The 23021-nt window shown below is 40.7% G+C and overlaps 1 protein-coding gene across 14 annotated transcripts in view; it reads left to right on the forward strand.

The window, feature by feature from the left end:
* auts2 (AUTS2, activator of transcription and developmental regulator) overlaps window positions 1-23021 on the forward strand; it is a 346673-nt gene that overhangs the window by 208207 nt on the left and 115445 nt on the right. For 13 of the 14 annotated variants that reach the window (XM_023342134.1, XM_023342133.1, XM_023342141.1 and 10 more), the window contains one exon: window positions 16793-16822. The exons of the other annotated variant lie outside the window; for it this stretch is intronic. In XM_023342134.1, the coding sequence (XP_023197902.1) occupies window positions 16793-16822 (30 nt within the window). The remainder of the gene's footprint in view (window positions 1-16792; window positions 16823-23021) is intronic. 14 annotated transcript variants of the gene reach the window in all.

A 23021-nucleotide genomic window follows, 5' to 3' on the forward strand; every position in this document is an offset into this window, starting at 1 on the left:
TCTCTTCACCAGAGTGGAGCGGGACTTGTGCGGACTGTTTGGTTCTGCTCGGCTGTCTCCCATGTTTCCTGCAGACTGACTGATAGGGAGCTCTGCTGCCAGGGCTTAAATAGCAGCTGTAAGCGTCCAGCTGCTCCCCGCCACGCTCCACTTCTCCCCAGATGGCTCAGAGACATTCCAGCAGCCCTCCGGAGGAGCGCTCATGAGGAAAGTGTTATGGAGTGGCTCTGTGAACCACCGGGGAGCGTCTCTCGGCGCACCACAGCCACCCTCCTCCTACTTCAACCCCGCGGGCCAAACGCCCAAATCAGAGGCAGGATTCTTCTGCCTCCTTTGCCAGTTTACCAACTTGAGGGGGGAAGCACAGATGGTGGTATCCTCAGAGAAAGCCCAGCGTGGAGCAGGGCCTGGGATGGGATGGTGGGTGGAGATGGGGGCGACTTGGAGAGAGTACACGCTATGCCCGGCCCAGGATGCCATTGATATCCCCCAGCAGATGATCAGGAAAAGTCAGACAATTGTACCCAACTGCTGGGGTAAAATGTGTCTCTGTGTTCACAGGGGCATCTTTGCTAAGTAGCTTTTTTTTTTTCTGGTCGCTGTTCTCCCAACAGGGGACACGCTGGGTTAAAATGAGCTTGTTCAAAGTCATTCTAATTTTCCTTGAACACTTGCTGTTAATGTATGATGCAGCATGCTGTCCTCCAGGGAGCGGTCTCTGACCTTGGCTGCGTGCTTAAGTGATGAATGGTCTATCAACTTCATCACAGCACATCGTCGCAGCGAGGCGAACTTTAACCGTGACATTGTCCACATGAAACAATAGCACGCTGAAAAGATCCCAGAGCAGCAGTTTTCAGAGCAGATAAATGCTGCTCTGAAATATCTTCTACAAATCTTATAGTGTTTTGCTGATATAAATTGTGCGTATCTCTAAACGTTGAAGAATTTGTTTGGATATGCAGTTTACAGTTGTCACAATGTACAATTCATATATATGTATATATAACAAATGCTAAAAAATACATATGGTCAGTTTTGAATGAAAAAACTATTATTAGTTGGCTGGAATAATTGAAGTAGGTTAGAAATGTGTTGATCAATTTGGTGGCTAATATCAAACCTTCGAATCAGAGTAAAGCTTTTACCCCCTGATATTGAATTTCTCTTTGATACCTGTAATATTAAATGAAAAAAGAACACCATTCCATGTAAATCAGCGTTTTAAAAAGATCCACAGCTAGTTTAACACGGTGGCCTAAATATGTTGCAATTTTCCTATTACCTAAAAAAATGCTGTTTGTGATACACCAAAACTCATAATTACTTCAAAAAATTTACATCTCTTATTTTATTTTTCACCAATGGATGTTTTCACCGGTGGGTTGATGACCATAATAGTCCATTCTGTGCTGGAGTCTACAGAGTAAACACGGGAAGGCTAACTTTTCTCGAGTAGTTGTTTATCATATTGCGTTTGACTGGTGTAATTTTAGATAATGCCACACTGTGTCACTATTGGCTGTAATTAAAAAAAATTTAATAAAAATTGAGGTGAATCTGGATAATTTCCCACATGAAAGAAAGAAGAGTCCAGAGCCGGAGTGGAACACAATGAAAGACCTAATCTGAACCCTTGACATTTCTCCAGAACACTTTCAGTCATTTGTACCAGCAAAACTAACGAAGGCTCTAACAGGTTATCGTTACCTTAACGAGCTAAAAATAAATACCTAATTTTGCCAACTCCAATAATATAAAGCTGGTAAGCTCATATTTCTTGCTTGTAACTTGGCAATTGATAGAATGAAGCAGTCAAATCCTTTTTATCACTTTTATTTTTGTCACCAGATGGTTCAATCTTGTCCTCCTCTCTGCTGTTTTAACTGTCAGCTCAGTTCTCTGTCTTCTCCATGCCTTGGCTTGCAGTGACCAGAGAGACGAGAGGAGACATCAGCGATGGATCTAAGGCCACTATTGCTCCCCGGTATGGGGTGGGGGTGGGTGGTTCTTGGTCTGCTGACCTCACTGTTATCCTTGTCATGACAAGAAGCATACATCATTGCGGGGCCTCTAATTCAAACCACATTCTGCCTCAGCTTGATCAAAGCCAGTCTGTCTGGACAACAAAATGGCCTGTTATGTCATATTTGATCATATAATCGGAGAGCAATTACAGCTGACAAAATACTCCAGTGATTTTGACTTTCTCTTCTGGTTCTTCCATGTGGGAAGCTAATAGAAGGGCTTTTCTTAAACTATGTTGGAAGCCATGCACTCCGTTGGCTTGGGCGCTCCGGAGTGGAGGTGAGGTTTTTATTGGAACACAGCTGCTTCTTCAGAAAGATTGCTCACAAGATAGCAGTGTGGATGTAACCAGTGGCCTAGAAAAATGTTGCTGCGCCACATGATGGCTAACCTCACACACCCACAAGAGGCCAGCCTTCCAAAGAGTTTCTGTTCTCTTTAGGTGTTTCATCATCTCCTCTATAGCAGACGCTAGTTTGTGAAGAGTTGGTTCATAAAGTGCAGGTCCCTGATTCTCACCAATAGTTTAATTTATGTGTGTGGGAAATGAATTCAAATTTCATGCTAATTTGTTTGTACTTCTTTGTATGGCATGCATTTTTCACCACAAGTTGGGGTTGGTGTACAAAAGATATTTTAATATAAAATGTCCACTTTCCTGGATATGAAAGTGCATGTTTTTGATTGACTCCTTGTGTCTGTGATGAGGACTGATTTTGAAGATACAAAGGAAGTAGTTCTTGAGATGTTTGGATGACTGGCAGGCACCAACTGGTGAAGTTAGCATCGCTTTCAAAGCTTGTTGGTGGAGCTACTGGGCAACTTCAATGGGTTTTGTAAATGAATCTTGAGTGCATTCTTCTCCGGTTAAAAATCTAACATATCTAAACTTTTTTTGAAGAATTTTTGTTAAGTGTAAATATTCTATTACAGCCAAAATATTCTGATTCGATACATTGAAATAAGCCAAAAATACATCTTTCAAAGAACACAGTTCTGGGTTTTTGTGTGTGTAATTAGCATGGATGTACACATCTTGCTTTAATCCTAACATTAAACAAAGTGAGCTGTTCCTTCTCAGTCCTCAGGCTTGGTCAGCTCCGAGAGATCCTTCACTTTAGGCTGAGGTTAGCCACGATTATGGCTGTCATCCTGTAATAACTTGGTATGCTTCTCCTGCTGACAATTTACTGCTGAACAGCAACAGAAAAAAACACATTATTTCAAAAAGTATAATTTAGGACCCTGTTGTAATGTCAACAACGCTTTTCATGCTTATTTCTGTCGCAATTTTCTCAATAATACTGGTGTACGTAAAACATGTTGGAAGCTGCGCACTGTCCTCTAAAATGCTTCGATTACATACTTGCAAGCCTTTGTGCGGAGAATAAATAGTCTGAACACTGCATGAGGCTGTCCTGGTTAGAACCTTTGTGGTGCTGATAGTGTGAGCTGATAGATGTTAAATGTCGGGTCTGTAGCTTTCAGCTCGCTATCATCCTGTACTACTTAACATGCTAATTAATCCTAACCAAAAGACCATGTCAGTCACCTCACGTCCCACCAGGGATGCTCCCACTGGGCTCATCCCGCTTTAATTGAGCACATTTTTCAGGAGCCCGCTGTCCGTGGGATTACATTAGATCCATCTGCTTCAGCCGGCCTACCACCGGCATGGGCAAAGAGAACCAGGGAGTAGATGGGTGGGGGGGGCAGGGTGAGGAGAGAAAAGCTGGAAAATGTATAAATAAACCAAACAAACAAACAAAAAAAAACACAAAAAAGCAGACTGAGTGTTTATTAACACCCCTGGGATGAAAAAGGAGGTGAATGCAGGAAATCATTAGCGCAGGAGAGTCAAACTAGGCTCGTTTGATCTCGCTGATGGAGGAGTAAATGTAATTTAGCGTGCTGTGTGTAATTTGTTTTAGCAGTTAGCATGGGTTCCTTTTAATTTCATTTTGCCTCACAACAGTCTTTCAGATTAAATATTTTTATTTTGTACAAAGCGGATCTTTGCGAGCCTGGCGGCTCAAAGACCAGCCCTCGACAACAGCTAATGTTTATTCATCTTCGCTTGTTTGCATGTGTGGCAGACAGAAGCTTGACAAGAGTGTGCCGTGTCGGCTTTTTATTTGACTACTTTCTGTATAATGAGGCGACTCAGATGTACGCGGTGACAGCTAGCAAATCATAGCAGGAGGATAACAAAGTGTTTTTGTCACTGCAGCTCTAATTATTTGGGAGACAGTGCTGAAGAGCCTGCATCTGTTTTAGCATCTCGCCTCATGTCCTCGTTCTACTCAAAACTTGTCAACTACGCAATCCGTCCAAGAACCAATTTTCACACCCAGGTAACTGAACACTTCCCAAACAAACGCTTCCAACGCCAGCAGAAAATATCACGTGAAACCTAAGTGACCATTCAGGGTAAACACCCTCATCTGTAACTGAATGCAGGGCGTGGTCCCATTTATTAGCTCTAGAAATTATATATTTCACTTGCAGATATAATTTCCTTGTTTTATTTGCGTTCAAACTCAGCTTGAGTTTATCTGTCATAAGACATCTTTGCCTTCTGTTAACAGTGGAAAGTGACTTTGTGGTATGTGTGCTTGTCAGGGCGTTACCAGTTTCTGACATAGACGAAGTCGGCTACCTGTGTCTGATCAGTTCCTCTACGGGCTGCTGAAATTGTAGAAGAAAATGTCAGTCTTATCAGCAGGACTGTCTGGGACAATACTGTAGGGAAGCAACTTATTGGGTGCTTTCATGTGTTACTGCTGTGGTAACACATGAGAGGATTGTCATTGTAATATGTGCCAACATAAGCCACCACTATGGAACCCTAAGGTGCATTTCCTTCGAGTCACAACTGACTTCTTTGATAAAATAATACTGACCACACACTTTGGTTGGGCCAAATTGGACCCTTCAGAACTGCCTTCATTTTTGTAACATGCACTGCCACTGGCACAAACCACAAAAAACCAATGACAGGAAGTAGTTTTTAATGACATACTGTGTGAACAAACATATTCGTGCGTGATTTCAATTGTGTTATTTAATGGAAACACTGCAATTGTGAATTTTTTTTTTAATATTAGCTCAAAATTGACAAAGTTTTGCATAGCTATTATCTTTGAACCATTGTCTGTCAATCTGAGATGCTTTTATATGATTCCGCTGCCAAATAATTGATCATTTCACTATTTGTGTTAAGCCATTGAACAGATCTAACTTGCTAATCCCGAGCCATTCTTGAAGGTACACACAGCACGGTGTTGAATTTTACCTACTTTGTGAAACATCCGGTGAGATGTGGAAGTAAAAGCTTTGCTCTCTAACTGAAGCCGTGCCTGATCTCCAGATACGGCGGCGTCCTGTACAAGATTTCTGACCTCTTCAAAGCGAGACTTTCCTTTCTGCCAGACTCTTATACAGCATGTTCTTTAATGTGAGAGCAAAGGGAGCTTTGCATATATCAGCTGTGTACCTGGCAGAGCCTGCAGGGGTTGTTAGCTCCGACGGTGCCGCCGGTATAGGCATTACTCCCGGGCAGATTGTTGGCAGAGAAGAACCACTTTCTCTCAGACAGCTGCCTAGCTGGCTACAAGCCTCACAGCATTCTTCCTCCACCTTGCTCTCCTTCTCATCATGGCGGCACGAGGAGAAGAAGAAGGAGGAGGAAAAAAACTCTATGGAGCTCTGTAATGATACGTGGCAAATGTGCAGCATTGCGGTAATTGTTAACGGCAGCAGCTGCGCGGATAGCCTGGATGATGGAAAATCAGTGGGACCTCATTTTGGTTTGCCAGTATGAATATTAATGGCTCGTTTCCAGGCCATGGCTAATGATGAGGAAAATTCCCTAATAAAAACTTGATGTGATGGGCAACGACCCGCGGGGTCACTGGAGACAGTCAAAGTTAATAGTGTGCCATCAGGTGTGAGGAGTTAAGTGATTAGAGGCACAGAACCTAATCCTGATGTTTTTCTCCCCCCTCAGCTATGAGTCAGAGCGGAGAGAGCAGGGAGGGGAGGAGAGGGAGCAGCAGCAGAGGAGGTTTATGTTTTTTGACAGCAGAGGGTCGTAGCCTTTACAGGGCATACTTCCAGTGAAAATAAACCACAAATGTTGTAGCTAATGGTAGATGTAAGAGGTAGTAGTTATTTTGTGGTTTTCGTACAGTTTCCAACCATATTAGTGATACGTCACATGGGATCATTGAAAATAATAGGAGCATTGATGATAATCCCATGCAATTGGATCGTTTTAGTGCCAGTATTGCAACAATATCTTATGATACCCCACCCTCACTCAAGGGGATAAATCTGGGGGTGCTGTGGTGGCGCAGGGGTTAAGTACAACCCACATAAGGGAGGCCTTAGTCCTCAACGCGGCTGTCGCAGGTTCAATTCCTGACCTCTTGACCTTTGCCACATGTCTTCCCTCTCTCATTACCCTACTTTCCTGATATAGCACTCTCAAATAAAGGCTACTAGAGCCAAAAAAACCTATAAAACAAAAAGGGGATAAATCTGAGCAAGCATTCAGAGACATTTACTGTTATCGACCATATTTCGCTCTTGTGCTTCTTGCATAGGTCTTAAATTAGAATATGTTTTTTTTTTGTATTTACTCAGTTAACATCCTAAATCATAAAAGGAGATGAACAAGACAATATTTTAACATTATTTTTTTTGGGAAAACTAAGATTTGTTCTCCCCAAAGAAGTGAAGGTTTTACAATTTACTGTAGGGTAACTCAGTCCAGGTTTGACAGATCTCTATGTTGTGCTTTTTGCTTTTGTTTCTGTCTAAGGTGGTTTAAAGTGTCAAAAAGCATTGAAAATGCAATCTGTTGTTTTTCACCTGTTGAATAAAGATTTCACACTGGGTATGAAAGAATTTATGTTCAGTGAAGGTTGGCCTTGGAAAAGTATTTCAGATTTTGAGCTGGTTAATTTGAGTCCACATTTCTGTAAAAGAAATAGTAAAACATAAGCTACAAAACAAATGCTAACTTTAGACTCGTTAGCCAGAGATGGTTTTCTTTGGTTTCTTTGGCTGCTTATTTCATTGCTTTTTCTTGAGTCACTTAAATTTAGGTTTGTCGCTTTATGTACTCGACCCAACCCTAACCAACCCTAACCCTATCCCTAACCCTAACCCTGACTATCGTTGGAGGTTCTGGCCACGTTATGTGTCCACCAACATCAAGTCCTGCCCTTTCCAGTGTGGATTGTCAGTACTTTGCTTTCTTATTTGTGAAGTTGCAGATTTGTTACCAATCACTTTTTTTGGGACCTAGATCATTCAAAAACATTGTGACATGTGGATTCCCGTATTTGTGGATTTTTCTGTGGAACGTAACTCCCAAATATTTGTGGATGTTTTTCATAAAGCATATCAAAAAATATTCAAAAGAAAATGCAGCTGCGACATAACTTGGCGCAATGATACTTTGCATACTAATGGTTGAGCTCCATTCGTTATCCTTGGTGCTGATTGGCTGTACCGCCAAGAGCAGAGATAAATGTCATATCGTCCTATTTATTTAATCCACATCAATCCAATTCTAATGAAGCAGTCTTTGACCGTAAAGTATTTTTTTCATCCTAGCTTTAAAAACTATTTGAAATTCTTGCTTCTTTTGGCTGAGGTCTCTTAGAAATTTCTTTTGCCTGGCTTATACATTATACATTATTATACATTATTGAAGACACATTAAACAGTTATAAAAAAAATATGTTGGAAGAATTTGGGATCAGTGGAAGAAAGCCGTTCATTGAAAATGATCTGGAAAACATTCAGAGTTGATTTAGCCCCCTTCTGTAGTTAAATCGGAAATGTGAGTGTTTAAGACTATAGAAACCAGAGGCCACAGACCATGAATGTATTATTTGACAGAAGGTTTTGTTTCTTGCTTCTTTTCTCCAAAGTTTGTATTTAAGTTAGATATGTTCTGGATAAAGATTTACATTTGAAAGGAAATTATAGCCAGATGTTGGCCTGCTTAGTGGTCTTAGCAAGTTGTATTCAGGCAGAAGTCTGCTTAGACCCAATGAAGCATTTGGCTTGTAGAGAAACATTAACCATACGGGACTCTGTCAGTGTGTCACCGTATGAACCTCTGAAACACTCAAGGTGTGTTTGGTATTTCTTTTAAGATCTACACTTTCCTACCACATTTTTGACATAAAACAGTTGCTGTAGAAACTAGATGTTTAGTGTCAGCCCCACAAAACCTTCCTTACTTTAATGCTTCCTTGGTGTCATGTTGAATTTGCTTCCACTCCCTGAACGTAGACGTCACTAACCATTTATGGCACATTTATTTCCACCTTTGCTGAAGACATGCAGCAAGAAACCAGCTGGTAATCATCTGTTAACTCTAAAACCCAAATCTTTTTCCAATCGGTGAACACACTATTCACACTGATAGGTCACGCAGACCACTATTTGGTACTTAAGTTGTTACTGAGTGAAGAAGACATTTTGCAAAACTGCAACAGAAACACTTTTTTTACTATCACACGAGTCAAAAGACGCCAGCGTCTTCTCTGATGGATGATGAGCGCTAGCGCCATGATTGAATTATAAATATGTATACCTCATATAAGTGTTTTCATACATCATAGCAGTGATTTTAATGACTTATGATGTGAACAAGCTTATTCACATGTGATTTTAATTTAATTTCTTATTTATTGTGAACACTGAAATTGCAAGATTGTGTTTTTTCGTCATTAGCAGAATGTAAACAAAGACTTGCGCTAATTTGTAATGGAAGCGCAGTTATTGTTATTAGCACCTCTTTGGTATACATCTGGATGCTTACAACCCTACTATCATTGGACCACATGCTGAATGTGAAAATTGTTCATAATAATTAAATAATCTGAATACATTTAAAGTGACATAATTTTGTTCTAAGTTCTTGTTTTTGGGAGCAAATTCAATCCAGTCCTTAAGCTCACTCGTCTTCTCCCTCCCAGCTCTATTTGTTGTTCCTTAATTCACACTGGTGGGGCTGACAGACTGAGATGTGCTGGTGTGAAAGAGGGAGTGAGTTAGGAGAGGAGAGATGGATGGATGGATGTGGGAGGTGTGAGTGGGGGGAATTTGGGAAACATGCATGGCACAGATCTCCATTTTACCATCCCGGCCTCTCTCTCTCTCTCTATTCCCCATGAATAATGTGGCAGACCTCTTCACCCAGCGGTAGGCCAGGCACGGCGCCATATCAAGCCATGCTGGAGGAAGAGGTTTCCAACTTGGCAGGTCTGGGCTCGGATGCATCCTAGGCCCCCGCAAACCGTCCCCGCACTCATCCCCAACCTGCAGAGAGGAGCGCTGGGCTCCAAGATGGCAATCAAGGCTTGATTTGCCAACACATTTCCAATGATTAAAATGTAATTAGCACAAGCGAGCGCCTCCTCCCCAGCTAATTTCCACGCACGCTGTGACAGGCAGGCGGTCGGCGGCGCCCAAGCCCCAGCAGCAGATGGATGGAAGAAGCACTGGAGGAGGAGGAGGAAAAACGGGGGAGAAGCATTTTGCCATGCGACTGTTTGCATCAGAAAACCATCAGGACGCTCAGCTATATCAGGAAGGAGGGAATGAGGGGGCTCTTCACGACAGCACATCAAATTGGCGCCGTCAGAGCTGACCCCGGCGGTGGCTGCCATCCTTCATGCTGTCTGTCCCACTCTTCAGGCACGGAGGCAGATTGGTGTCTATATAGGCGTTAGCCCCTGCAGCCATCCTGCAGGACAACCTGGCTCAGGTTGATAAACACAAACCACACTCTGTGGACTGGTGGCGCCTTAACGAAGCCCCCCCATCAGCCGTAATTAATTCTAAGGCTGCGGTGAGCCAGTAACAATAACCCTGGGCTAATGTCATTTAATGCAACCACTGCACATTCACTTCTTGAATGAGCAGTATCATGTTAAAATTGACTCTTTGGAGCTGTACATTATGTTATAATGTTATTCTCTCATCAAAAACATACCTGCCTTGATTCTTTCATGCATGTTTGAGAAATCCTTTTATCTCCCATGGCAACCATTCAGCTGTGCAAAAACGCCAGGGTGGACCGAGCATCGCCTTCCAGGCAGATGCAGTTTCCAAGCTCCCTCTGACTCCCCTATTCAGCTCCTTCAGACTAGCCAGCAGCAATTAGCAAACATCTGGTGGATCTGTGCATCTGCTGAGCTTTTTATATGAGCTACTTTTTAGTGCAACAATGATATAAAAAAATCATTGATAAAGGGTTGATAGAGGAGCGATGTTGTGATGACTGCCTGAAGGTGGAGGTTTTAAAAAGCCAGAGGTGCAATTTCAACGAGTTAAATTACGAAGTCAATTTTTCTTTTTGACATATAGCATTTTTATAACAACTGAAGGCTTCTATTTGCCTGAAAAATACATAATTCTGCCCTTTTAAGAAAATAATCCATTACAGACATCTGATAAGGATGCAAACAACAGATAGAGAATTATAAGTCTCGCTCTTTTGACATTAAAAATTGCCGCTGTCACATCATGTTTTTCCCCCCCTAAATTGCTAAACATCTGTTAGCATTTGTGAAGCGGGAGATTTCCAAAGGCTTATATTGGCCAAGAGAGCATGGCATGCTTTGCCTTGCACGCATGCCTGTGTGATGTGGTTACCTCTTTAGTACAAACATTTTTCTGCGGGTAACTATGCCAGACTTTGGCAAGCTCACTGCGGCTGCGCCATTTAGGATTCAGCCCGTGGCTCCTTGGGTTCCCCTCCTCACCTCCCAACCCGCTCGTTTCCCCTCTACTGGGCCAGTATTACACTCAGCTGGAGAGGATTTAGTGCAAGAATAATTTACTCCTACTTTCAGACCAATATAAACAAAAGGCTCTCTGCTTGGACAGAGTGTAGGGAAATTTGTAAGAGCCCTCAGCCAAAAGAGAGGCCTGAGTGAAAGCAGAGGAGCAATCAGAAGTGTTCCGGATGCGAGCCAACATCAACAGCTCTTAGAGCTGAAGCTAATGTTTGACATTCCTGTGTTACTTAAACTAAACACTTGGGTTTTAGTTGTACGGTATAATGGGGGTGCTGTGCAAATAGCGCCGGGCCTGGATAGAGTATCATTTTTCCTTGTCGGCCGTCTCCTGGGACTGGCGGGTTCCTTACTGTACATCACTGCTGCTTTGACGAGTCCCCGGTTACAGAGAAGTAATGATTCCCCTTAAACTTTTTAAAATTTGTGATATTGCAAGCGCAAATTTCAACGCTTGTAATTGTGGCCTTATGTGATAGACCTACACAAAGTACTGCATAATTGTGAAGTGGAAGGAAAATGACACAAGGTAAGCAGCAGTAAACCATTGTCTATACCCACAAGTCCATTTAGCGCTATGGGCAACACAACCAACCATCCACACACTCATACCTAAAGCCAATTTAGAGAGACCAACTAAAATAATGTTTTTGGACTGTTGGAGGAAACCAGAAACACAATAAGAAAGTCTACCTGAATGTAATTATGTAATTAATGTATCTATCTACCATTTGGTGTGAGATGTATTATTGTATGTTTTATTGTAAGTTTTATAATCTATTTTCGTCTCTGTAGCACTTTGAGATTTCTTTGAAATGTAAGGTGCGTTACAAATAAAATGTATTATAATTATTATTATTATATAGATAGATATTATTTTTATTGCCATTTTGGTGATTATAGATCTGGTCAGGTAATATCCAATTGTTACCCTTTCCCTCAAAGGGGGAAAGGGTCACAAACTATGGTAATCACAAACTATGGTAATCTTTTAAATCATATCCAACTTCTAAGTTACTTTTGCGTGTTACGCCGATAACCTCTGCTAGTCTTCAATCTGTTTCTGGTGAAAGAATTGCTAAGAAGTAAAAAAAAAATCAAAAATCCCACATATGCAGAGCTTCTGCTCCCGCCTGCCTAAGGCTACATTTTGCATGGGGGATCGCATTAGTTCACTCTGATCACTTATCAGTGAGTGACAGCTCTGACTCGCTTATGCGCCCAAAATGTGTTTTTATCTTTTTAGAGGTATTATTATTTGTTGCTTTCCGCCCTCCGCTTGAGCGGTGAGTTCAAGGCGGCTTTGCTGTGCGCGGTGAAAGGACGATCGAATTGCCTGCCCTCGCCTGTCAGGTCTGATCTCAGGATTTTTTACTTTCCTCGTTATAAAGGTATTTCCATTTTATTAAGTTTTTCTTTTCTTTTTTTTTTCTTTTTGCCAACCTTTGTCGCTCTGGGAAATTTGCATACCTCTATTCGCAGGGAAGAAAGTAATGACAGCAATTTCTTTTTTCTTTTCTCTCCCCCCAGTAGCCGTGTGAGTGCTTCGTTTAGTGGCACCTGCGAAAGCGACAGGCGCGGGGATGAGAAGTGAAAGAGAGCAGTTGATTAAATCATCATCAAGTCGCAGCACAGAAAGTCAATTCTGCTTGCCGTCTACAATGATATCCTTTTATCTTAAAGTAATGAGCTATGGCACTTTTGCATCGGGTAATACGATGAGTTCCATTAGCATGTTCCATTTGCTTCACAAGCAAGGGCAAGTCATTCCAGCCGGCTTCTATCTTGGCAATCAAAGCAATTGGCTGCACAGCGAGAGAGTAGAGAAAGGAAGGAGGGGGAAAAAAAACATGATAGAAAAACAGAAGACATGTTTTTGTGGATCACAACGCAGTGGAAGAAACTAAAATGATGTCCATTATTTAAACCCTTTTGCTCGCCGGGTGTTTTCAGTGTGTGTGTTGTACGGAAATAAAAGAAGGAGCTAATGAGCGAGTTCTCCCTACTGATGTCACATACAGGAAGATCTGATGGGAACTAATCTTGACTGCTGCTGCATTAGCTAGCCCGGCATGGGAGGCGATATAAAAGACACAGTAAGGAGACACACCTATTTGTTGCCAAGCACCGAATCCATCAATGGAAGTTTGTTCCAGATTTGTGGCGCATAGAAGCTGAATGCTGCTTCCCCATGTTTGGTTCTGGTTCTGGAGATGCAGAGCAGACCAGAACCAGAAGACCTGAGTGGTGTGGAAGTTTGATATATTCAGTGGTTTGTTAACTACAGTACAATGAGTATTTTAAAGTAAGTTCTCTGACCTACAGAGAGCCAGGCAGACTTGTGAAGGCATTGTTGCAGTAATCAATGCGACTAAGTACATAGATGAGTTTCTCTAGATCTTGCTGTGATATTGTCTTCTAGTGCTAGAAATGTTTTTCAAGTGGTCGAAGGCCTGCTTTTTAACTCTCTTTATGTGACTGAATGTTCAGGTCAGAGTCCATCACTACACAAAGATTCAGGGACTGATCACTAATTTCTAGATGTAATAACAGAAGCTGCCTGTAGATCGTTCCTCAAAAGGTAACATTTACAGTTTTCCTTATCTTGACTTTTGGGGGTTTTACCAATCAGCTCCAAAGAAAGTGAATGGTGCTCCTGGTTTCGCTGCTTTGTGATGTCAAGTAGGTGAGACATTTCAGCTATCTAGTAGCATTTGCTTTCGAATGTTTCAGATAAGCTCTCCAAAAACAAATCTGCAAATATGCAGAATTTTCTCAAATAGTTGGGAGTCACATTCTATATAAAGATTTGGAAATAGGTGAATCATTGAATACTGAACTGTGACTAGGCAGGGGAAGTGGGTTGGGGGGTCCACTGTAAACTGCAGTTGAATCTTCTCAACTTGATACATGACTTAGAATAATAAAACAGTGAGCAGGTGCTTGGAGATTAAAACTTCCATAATGTGATAGCTACAGCCTGAGAAAAGACTTTGTTTAAAGCAGCCAGGGCAAAAGGATTGTTCTGAGGTATTTTGCCTATGGAGCATGCATAGTTAAAAAAAAAACTTTTATTTGGGGTTTTTTTCAGCTGTGATAGCGATGTGCCGAGATAGAGTGAAGTATGATGTGTGAAGATCTTAACTTGAGAGAAAATTTGAGAAAAGTGTTAAATATGGTGAGATATTTGCATATTTGTACTGTGCCGGTGAAGGGAAAACAACACACACATTTCTTTAAGTTGTTCTTAAACATTTCAGGTGTAGGAATATCCTACACCTTATCCTACTGTAGGATAAGGTGATAAGACACAAAGTTGTTTTTTTATGAAAAAAATGGAAATAACTGAGCAAGACCTGCAACATGGAAATCAGAATTTCTGCTTTCATACCATAGGAGTCATTGATTTCATAGCAATAAGTACACTGTCCAAATGTACGGACATGTAGCTCATCTAGCAAAGATGTCGTGTCAGAAATTGCCAGAGTTTCAGTCCAGCTTTTACCACTCTTCTTTTAATGTTTGCCAGTCTTCACTAAAAAAACTAGAATGTTTAGTCCTAAAAAAGTACTTTTAAACTATAAATGAGTAACAGACTTTGATTTAAGCACTTATTATTGCCTTGTTGCTGAAAATGTGCTATATAAACAAAATTACCTTTACATTTTACCTTTAATTTTTTAATCCTGTCAATTACAGAGTCTGTAATTCATTAATCAAAATTTAATCAAAACCATATATTAACAAAATAAGCAATATTCTTAACTCCAAAACCATTTTTGTTGCTATGGCTCCTTCTCTATGTTGTATGATTTGTTGTTATGAAACGGCCAGCAGCAGAAAGATTCTCAGATTAAAAAATAATACTAAAATATGAAATCACTAATCTCTAATAATAAAGAAATTTGTGATGATGGCCGGTACTGCTTGTTTACACCTAAGAAATATTTTTTCCAACTAATTGAAAAACTGATTTAAGTTAATAGCCTTCAAGGTTATTAGAGGGTTCTATTATGAGCTTCATTATATAATGTTATTGCCTCATCAAGAACATACCTGGAATGTTGCTTTGATTCTTTCATGCATGTTTGAGAAATCCTATAATCTCCCATGGCAACCATTCAGCTGTGCTTGGGTGGAATAACCGCTGCCTTCAAGGCGCAGCTCCTCCTCAAAGCTACAGTTTCCTAGTTTCCAACTCACAGAGCAGCCCTCTCCCATTCTGCTCCTTCAGACTAGCCAACAGCAATTAGAAAACACTTGGTGGAACTGAGCGTCTGCTGAGCTCATCATGCAGACTACTTTTTAGTGAAGCGCTGGTGAAAATGTTAATAGAGGATGTTGTGATGACTTCAGAAAGAGCAGGACTCTTTAAAGAGACAGAGACCCAATTCCAAAGTGTTAAATTACAAAGTCAAATTTCTTTTAAGTCATATTTGATATATATAGCATTTTTCTAACAAGTGAAGGTAGCATAGTTACTTAATTGTGCTACTCTGTGTGTGGAAAATACATAATCTTGCCCCTTTAATGCTAACTGATTTATTTTTCAACAGTAAAACAGCACTTTCAAGGTCATTTTTATCTAAATTTCTGCTGACTTGTCTGCTACTCACTACAGCGATTAGCACAGTGGAAATATTTTTATGCTCTCGATTACATTTTTTTTTTTTGGATCTTTATTAGAAACAGCTGAGCGCGTTCAGAAAATCTGAGCCTGTTACGAACCATCAAGTTTTGTGCTCGTTATCAGTATCAGGTCAGAATCTCTCGGATCATGACAACCCTGCTAACGCGTAATGATGATCTGCACTTAGCTGTCATTATCCACATTTATTCCGTCAGCTCTGACAGGCCGCGGGGGCTGCAGGTCCTCTGCATGCCTCTTTAAAAAAATGTGGGGTGGGGAGAATGCTGCGGGTGATAGCAAAAGAGCGAGACAGAAATGGAGCAGGAGAGCGTCTGTGGAGTGTTTGCCCAGTGCGTTTATTGCCTCTGCATAATTTATGAGCTGCTGGAGCTGACCATCATGGCAGTGTGCCGCGGGCGGCCCCTGGGGCCGTGTGGGACAGGCCTGTAAATTGGATGCAATGCTCCTGCTGAGCTCGCAGGGTTCCCCCCCCACACCTCCCGCTTATTTTTTTTCTTCTTCTTCACCATCCAGCCTGAGAAGCAGATCAGCCTCAGAGCCAGCCAGCTACCTTTTGAGTTAAAGGAGATAAAGGGGGGAAAAATAACAGGCATGGCCTTCTGTTGCTCACTCCCTAGGCTGTCAATCATCTCTCCCTCCTTCTCCTTCCTTCCTTCACTCCTGCTTTAATCGCCACCCAACAATCCCCCCCACCCCAACCCCACCAGTTCACTCCTACCCACACACTGTGCCAGGCCCCCTACCCACAATCTCTCCACCCCCAGTGCCTTCTTCATTACCGACTCCAGTGCTTCTGTGCGCCTCAGCCATATGCACAGCGTTGAGGGCCGCCAGTCACCCAGCATTGCGCTAATTAGTTGATAAAGAATTAAGTGGACCTTGAAATTGAAATTGGAACGAAAAAATGAAATCCAGCCACTTTTTTTTTTCTCTCTCCTTCCCTCCATCGCAAAGTTCCTTCCTCCTCTTTGTCGTTGTGCCATTCCCGGCCTCGAGCAGCAAGTCTCGTTGTGGAAGTGGGATTGGACTTGTCTGAATCTCGCAGTTCACGGGGTTTGGCATTAACGAGGCTGCAGCCTCTCACGGCGAACGTGCTCTCGCATGTTCTAATGAACTGGCTTGATAATATTTGTTTACTGTGGCTGTGAATGTGCAATAAGTTGCTTTTGAATTAAAATCTGGCACTCATTTTATGAGCAGGTTTTATATAAACAAAGAGCCTGAAAGCATTTCTCCTAATTTCTTCCTTGTCTTTTTTTTCTTTTTCTTTTCTTTTTTTTTTTTGCAGTGTGACACAGAGAGTGACCAGGAAGACAAGGTAAGCCTGCTATTCTCTTCATACACCAGTGGCTGCGCTGCAGGCGTCAAGATATTCAGCAATATTCAAAATGAGACCATCTTTAAGACTGAGGATTTCATGTAATTAGAATTAAACGTCAACTTAATAAGTACTCAAAGGCCTTAATTACTTATACATTAATTATGAATGATTTAATGAGGAGCAAAATCTAAATCTATCTGGGTTTTAGGGTTTGGGGGATGTTTTAAATGAGACTGTTGTAACTGTCTTGAGTGGTGATTTTTGCTCAAATCAAAACCATCATTGAGGTATTTTTAGTCTGAGATCCAGTTCCTGTAACCTTACCCCTTACCTTGCCTATGCTTCTATCACTTTTTAATTAAATGGAAATCATTGTGTGTTTTTATTCCTGTAATGTTAAAGCTTCTCTCGCACAGTTTTGTTTTTATCAATGAAGACTTCCATTTTTTGAAATATCAAATCTGCTTGTATGAGTCACTTATGACAGTTAGCTCATATTTTGTGCATTTCATTTATATTATATATATTTATATTATATATTATTTAATGGAAACACCGTAATTGGGAAATTCAGTTTTTTCGACATTAGCGTAAATATAGACTAGAAGCACTGCTAGTGTCCCAATGATTTTTCTTTCTTTAGGACTATCTGTTCATGGTTTACTAATTGTTATCTTAGAACTCTATAAGCAGTGTATTTGTTGTGGTCAGTTATAAGCTGAAATGATCAGGAAATTAGGTCAGTCTGCCATCCGTTGGAGCCACTCCAGGTATTCGGCAGGCCTGAATCTTCATCAGTGCAGACAAAGCGTCTGCATGAAATTAAGTAATGCTGGTTTTGAAATATTTCAGCAGCACTTAGCTACATTCCATATTTTACACCATATGCCATAGAATTTTTTCAAATGTCTCAGGTTGATAAGTTAGCAGTTTGCAAAATAGATTGTGTTATGTTTATTTGAAATTCAAACACCATAAAGATTATCTACTGTCATATGTTAATGAGAGTGAGAATTTTTTTAGAGAGGTTTGTATTACTTTTTCCAAACTCAGTGCAGCTGATGTAGTCATGGTTTGTAAGCTTCTGATTAATTGAGTTAAATGGAAGTGGATATTTTGTAAGGCAACACTTTGACCTCCACAGTCTAATTCATCTATATGGATAGAATTTCCAGCAGCACAAGGTGCCACTTAGCTGTTCAAACAACTATAGGAGAGTACAAACAACATCGCAATGTTCTGGAATCATGCTATTCAAGAAGGAGCCGAGTTCTGTATGTTTTAAGGTGTGTTTTGGTGTGAAATGTGCAAATCAACACCTGAAAAAAGCAAAAGACCTTGTGAAGAAGAATGTAAACTTGGTAAGAAAGTGTCATTGTCTACGGTGAAATGAGTCCTGTACTGACATGAAAAATACAGTTTGTAAATACATTTATAAAAATTTATTTTTTTGTAAATGGCCCATGCTTTGACAAAATCTAAATTGTGATCTCAGTCCCATGGAAAACTATTGAGAATAGCTGAAAAAGATGTATATGACAGTGGCCCACAAACTGGGTAGTTTCGGCAGTTCTGTCTGTGAGGAATGAGCCAAAAATCCAGCAAACTATTCCAAGAACCATATTGATGGTAAACTCAAAACGTCAAAGTTACTACTCACACTAGCTGCATATCCATTAACCACAAATTGCAATTACAAAAAGAAATTCTCTTAATGGAAACAGGCTAATTTAAACTTAAAATTTTAAATTTAAAAATAGATAGATACATTTTGGCGCTAGGATCAGGTGACTCTTCAGCCGTATCGAAATAGATGTATTTTGCAGAACTGCAAAGTAAACATTTTTCACATCATACGAGTCACATGATCAACAGCTGAATGTTACTACTGGCGAAAACAACAAAGAAGACCACAGGAAGTAGTAAGAGTACAATGGTTTGTTTTTGTTTTTTCAGACAATGTGCAGCTGGCTCCACCAAAGCTCTCACTGCATCACACAGTTCATTATGTGATGCACTGTGTGTCATTCAAACATGTTGAGTTTTCTGTTTTTCTGTAAAATCGCAGACTACAATTTCCCCAAAACGCTACATATGTATCTGCTTTTAAGTATAAGGGGTTTGTCGCTCCAACGCCTGAAAAAGACGATGACTGGTAGATGATGAGCACTGGTGCCATGGCTGAATTATGAATATAACTCATATGACTGTTTGCATTCGTCACTGCCATGATTTTTAATGACTTATGAACAAACGTATTGCCGTGCGATTTTAACTTCATTTCTTATTCAGTAGAAAAACCACAATTGCAAAACTGTGTTGTTTTTTTTAACACAGCAGGGTATAGATAACGATCTGCGCTCATTTGCAATGGAAATGCAGCTAATGAGAAACCTAAACAATTTCTTTTTAAAGCTTTCTCCACCGGGTTGCTATTCATAATATTTAATTTGAAATTAACTGACTAACTGGAGTAACATACCATGCCACTCCTAGAATAGTTCAGTATGAACATCACATAAACACCTTGTTATTTTCATTCAGAATTTCAGACTCTCTCCGGCTGTTTTAAAGTAGGATTTTACCACCACTTTATTCTACCCGTACCTAGCATACACCACTTGTCTGGACCGAGCAAGACAAATAAACACGGTAATGAATTCCCTGAATTTTTATTGCTGTTTTGGTATTCACAAGATCCCGGTAATGGTAAGCATTAATAAAAGCTTGATCCAAATGTTTTGTAAGGTTTTGAGTGCACCCTAAAGATTCTAAAAGCAGCTTTATCATCCAGTAACTTCTAACTAGAGCTCTGGATGCTCTCTAATGATTTAGTAATGCCATTTGCTTGTTGTGTTTAGACTGTGTGGCAAATTGAGTCATTACTCAGTGTTGTCGATTTAAATTGCTCCTGTCTCGGTGGCAATTCCTTTTTGTTTCAGGAAGAGAGCGAGAAAGAGAGAGAGAGCGTGGTAAGCTGTAATCCCCACAGTGACTGTATTAATTCACCCTGGCTCACGTTACGCGCCTGATGAACAGCCCCGACTACACCTTCCTGTCATTGATTAATTGTGTATTAAAGTAACAGAGGAGTGAATTAGTAAATAGGAGACCCCAACGACTAGTGTTGACTCACGTGGCCTTGGGGGGTAATTGGAGCTCCTTCTCAACACTTTTACCCCCTCCTGAGTCCCCGGCACCTTTTGCCCCCTATCTGCTCCTGCCAGCCACCTAGAACATTTGTATTCTGTGGGCAACGCGGTCTGCTTTGCGAAACCATGCCGGAGAAACACACGGGAGAGCCGAGTCATTTTTTAATGGGTCAAATGTATTCAGATGAGAACAAACGTGGCTTATTTAGTTTCCCTTCAAAAGCAGGAAATGGGAAAAGCGTCCCCGGGAGAAATCACGTCCTGCCTGGTGTAGAAGGCCTCTCTCCCTGTGTTGGAGGGAGCTGCCAGGCTCCGATAAGAGACAGCTATTCACATCTCAGACGATCACGCCCGTGTGTGTTTGCCCTCATGTGTGTGGGTGTGTGTGTGTGTCTGAACGAGCTGGAAACAGCCAGAGCATTTGCTCATTATAAAGTGACCCGTAGGATGGGCCCCCTTCCCAACGTGACATGTTAATAGCATTCTGGGAGACAGGTGGGTGGAAGGCTCAGTGTAGCTACTCGTCACACACCACCGGCGTTATTAGCTCTTTGTGCATTATCATTAGCATTTCTGTTATAGGGGTTCCTAACCAGTGGTTTTGCAAAGGGAAGAACAGTCTATAATGGAGAGCCAAGTTTCTGTTTTAATGCTCTTAGAGGAAACATGACAAAATAATTCTGTGTTTCAGCATCACATAGATTGGGTTTCTGAGCCCTTGGCCACTATCATGAAGCGAAAACCCTAATTTCCTTCTGGAAGATGCACTTTAGTCTCTGCAGTCTGTAATTACAGAATAACTTATAGGCTGTAATTGAATGTATAGTTCACACTCTTGGTTGGATAACGCACTAAAAAGTGCTCCAAAAGATGACGCATTCATGCTCTTGGTAGAGACTCACCGATTCACATTTTTCCCTACCGATACCAATATCTGAAATTTAGTATTGATCGATCGATACTGATTCGATACAGAAAACTGAATTGACTGATAACGTGTCTATTTTTTTTATTTTTTATTTTTTTCCCATTTTTTTCTCCGAAGAGTTTTTGCGGCGCTAGTGGCTCGTATTTTTTTGACAGTAGGCAGACAGGAAGGAGGGTGAAGAGAGGGGGGAAGACATGCGGCAAAGGTCATCGGGACCGGGAGTTGAACCCGCAACGTCCGCGTCGAGGACTAAGGCCTCCAAACGTGAGGTGTGCTAACCCCCTGCGCCACCGCAACCCCAACGTGCCTATTTTTAAATACACGCATAAATGTACTGAACTACAAATATACTTGATAACTCTGTACCACTACAGCACACTTAAATACACCAATAGCTTCAAAGGCTTAGTCAGACATGTGAAGATAATACACATGTCTTTAATTTGTTCAGTCAGTGCAGTTAAGAGTATAACAACCAATAAAGAAACTGATATTGACAAATAAAATATTTTGTCTGTCTTGTCAAACATGTAAAAAAATGATCTGCAACAAACCTTCTTGCAAATGGTTCAGGAAATGCAATTAGGAATTTTAAATATAATGTAAAATAAATAATAAAGCATGATGTCACTCAAAGCACATAGTATAGAATTAGACTGAATTAGACTGACTGTAATGAACAACTCTGACTGCTAAGAACAGTAAGTGCATAGCTTCATTGTCAACTCATTATAACTGATTGTGTTTTATAGCTTATTGTGCAAAGCAGAGCTGTGCTTCCATGGTAGCATGACTGGAATGCATGGACATTTACAATGCAAGTACAACAGAGCTGAGTGTTGATTTTGGAACGGTAAAACATTCTGTGGTTAATTTATAACCACAGTTCACATCATTAATAGGCATTGGAAGAGTTTCAGAGAATTCTCTGTGACAGAGAAGATCAATGCTACTCAAACTGTGGCACACAGAGCGTAAGATAAGTATTGAAAACATCACAATTTTCCATTGTGAAAATACATCTAAAGGTTCTGCTGACATGACATTTTCATCAGGTGCTAGTAACATAGAAACCAGAAATTAGGTTATGTGTTATACTTTCTCAATGTGTTTCTTGTATGAACGATTATTAAGGGAATTGTAGATAGAAAAAAGCAGTAAATTCAACCAAAAGAAAACAAAACTCATCTTACCTTTGAGAGATTTTAGGAAATTTTTGATTTTTCTGGCATATTTAGATAAACAGAATAAGCTCCTGATAATTATGCACACTTTGGTATAAGGTGTTTCTTAGGCCACACCCTCCCTCATTACACCAATAGCTGTTTGGTGTAATGAGATACACATCACCTGTTATGATTAAACCTATTAAGTATTCAACTTTATCCACTTTGGAGTTTGAAAATTTGCCCAAATGATGATAAAATGCTCATTTATCTACTAAGTGTCCACATAGTTTAGAGGAAATATTGTAATTTTTGTGCATTTTTCTGCACTTTAGCTCTTTTATTTTAAAATACATACACTGGATTATAAATTGTTTTAACAGTGGTCAATTTCCTCACCTTTGTAATATCATCAAGAGCTCTCAGACCCTCTTTGTCTGGACATGCTATTCCTGAAGTGACTTTTTCCCTCTCTCATAAGTGGCACCTCGAAAATGTCAGTCAGACGTTTCGGTCTGAACTCGCGCCAAGTAGCTGATCCGCCGACTCACTCTTCCTCGTCTCGGTTTTATTTCTCCGCACGATATTAAAACTGCACCTTCCATAAGCACTATTTACCTTCTATATCAGCAGTCACTAGCTAGCTGTAAATTGTGTTTTGGAAATGTTTTGCATCTTATTAATGACTGCGCGCGCAGGGGGCACTGTAATTTGCTGCGCTCTGCCCTCATTGAAACTGAGGTGCTCTTAGAGCGGTGCGAGGAATCTGTTTGTCCTTGACATAAAATAAAGATCTGAACTGGTAATATATTTGCTGTTTCTCTTCCTTTATTGTTTTGCTGTGTTTGCCCTCAGGCAATTACACTAGACGAGTTGTGTTTCTCAATCACTCAGTAGCACTGTACATAAAACCGTTTTATCTCCTCCTTCCACCTCCCTCCACCCCCCAA

This window comes from Xiphophorus maculatus, chromosome 11, assembly GCF_002775205.1.
Source record: "Xiphophorus maculatus strain JP 163 A chromosome 11, X_maculatus-5.0-male, whole genome shotgun sequence".
In the NCBI taxonomy this organism is placed as follows: domain Eukaryota; kingdom Metazoa; phylum Chordata; class Actinopteri; order Cyprinodontiformes; family Poeciliidae; genus Xiphophorus; species Xiphophorus maculatus.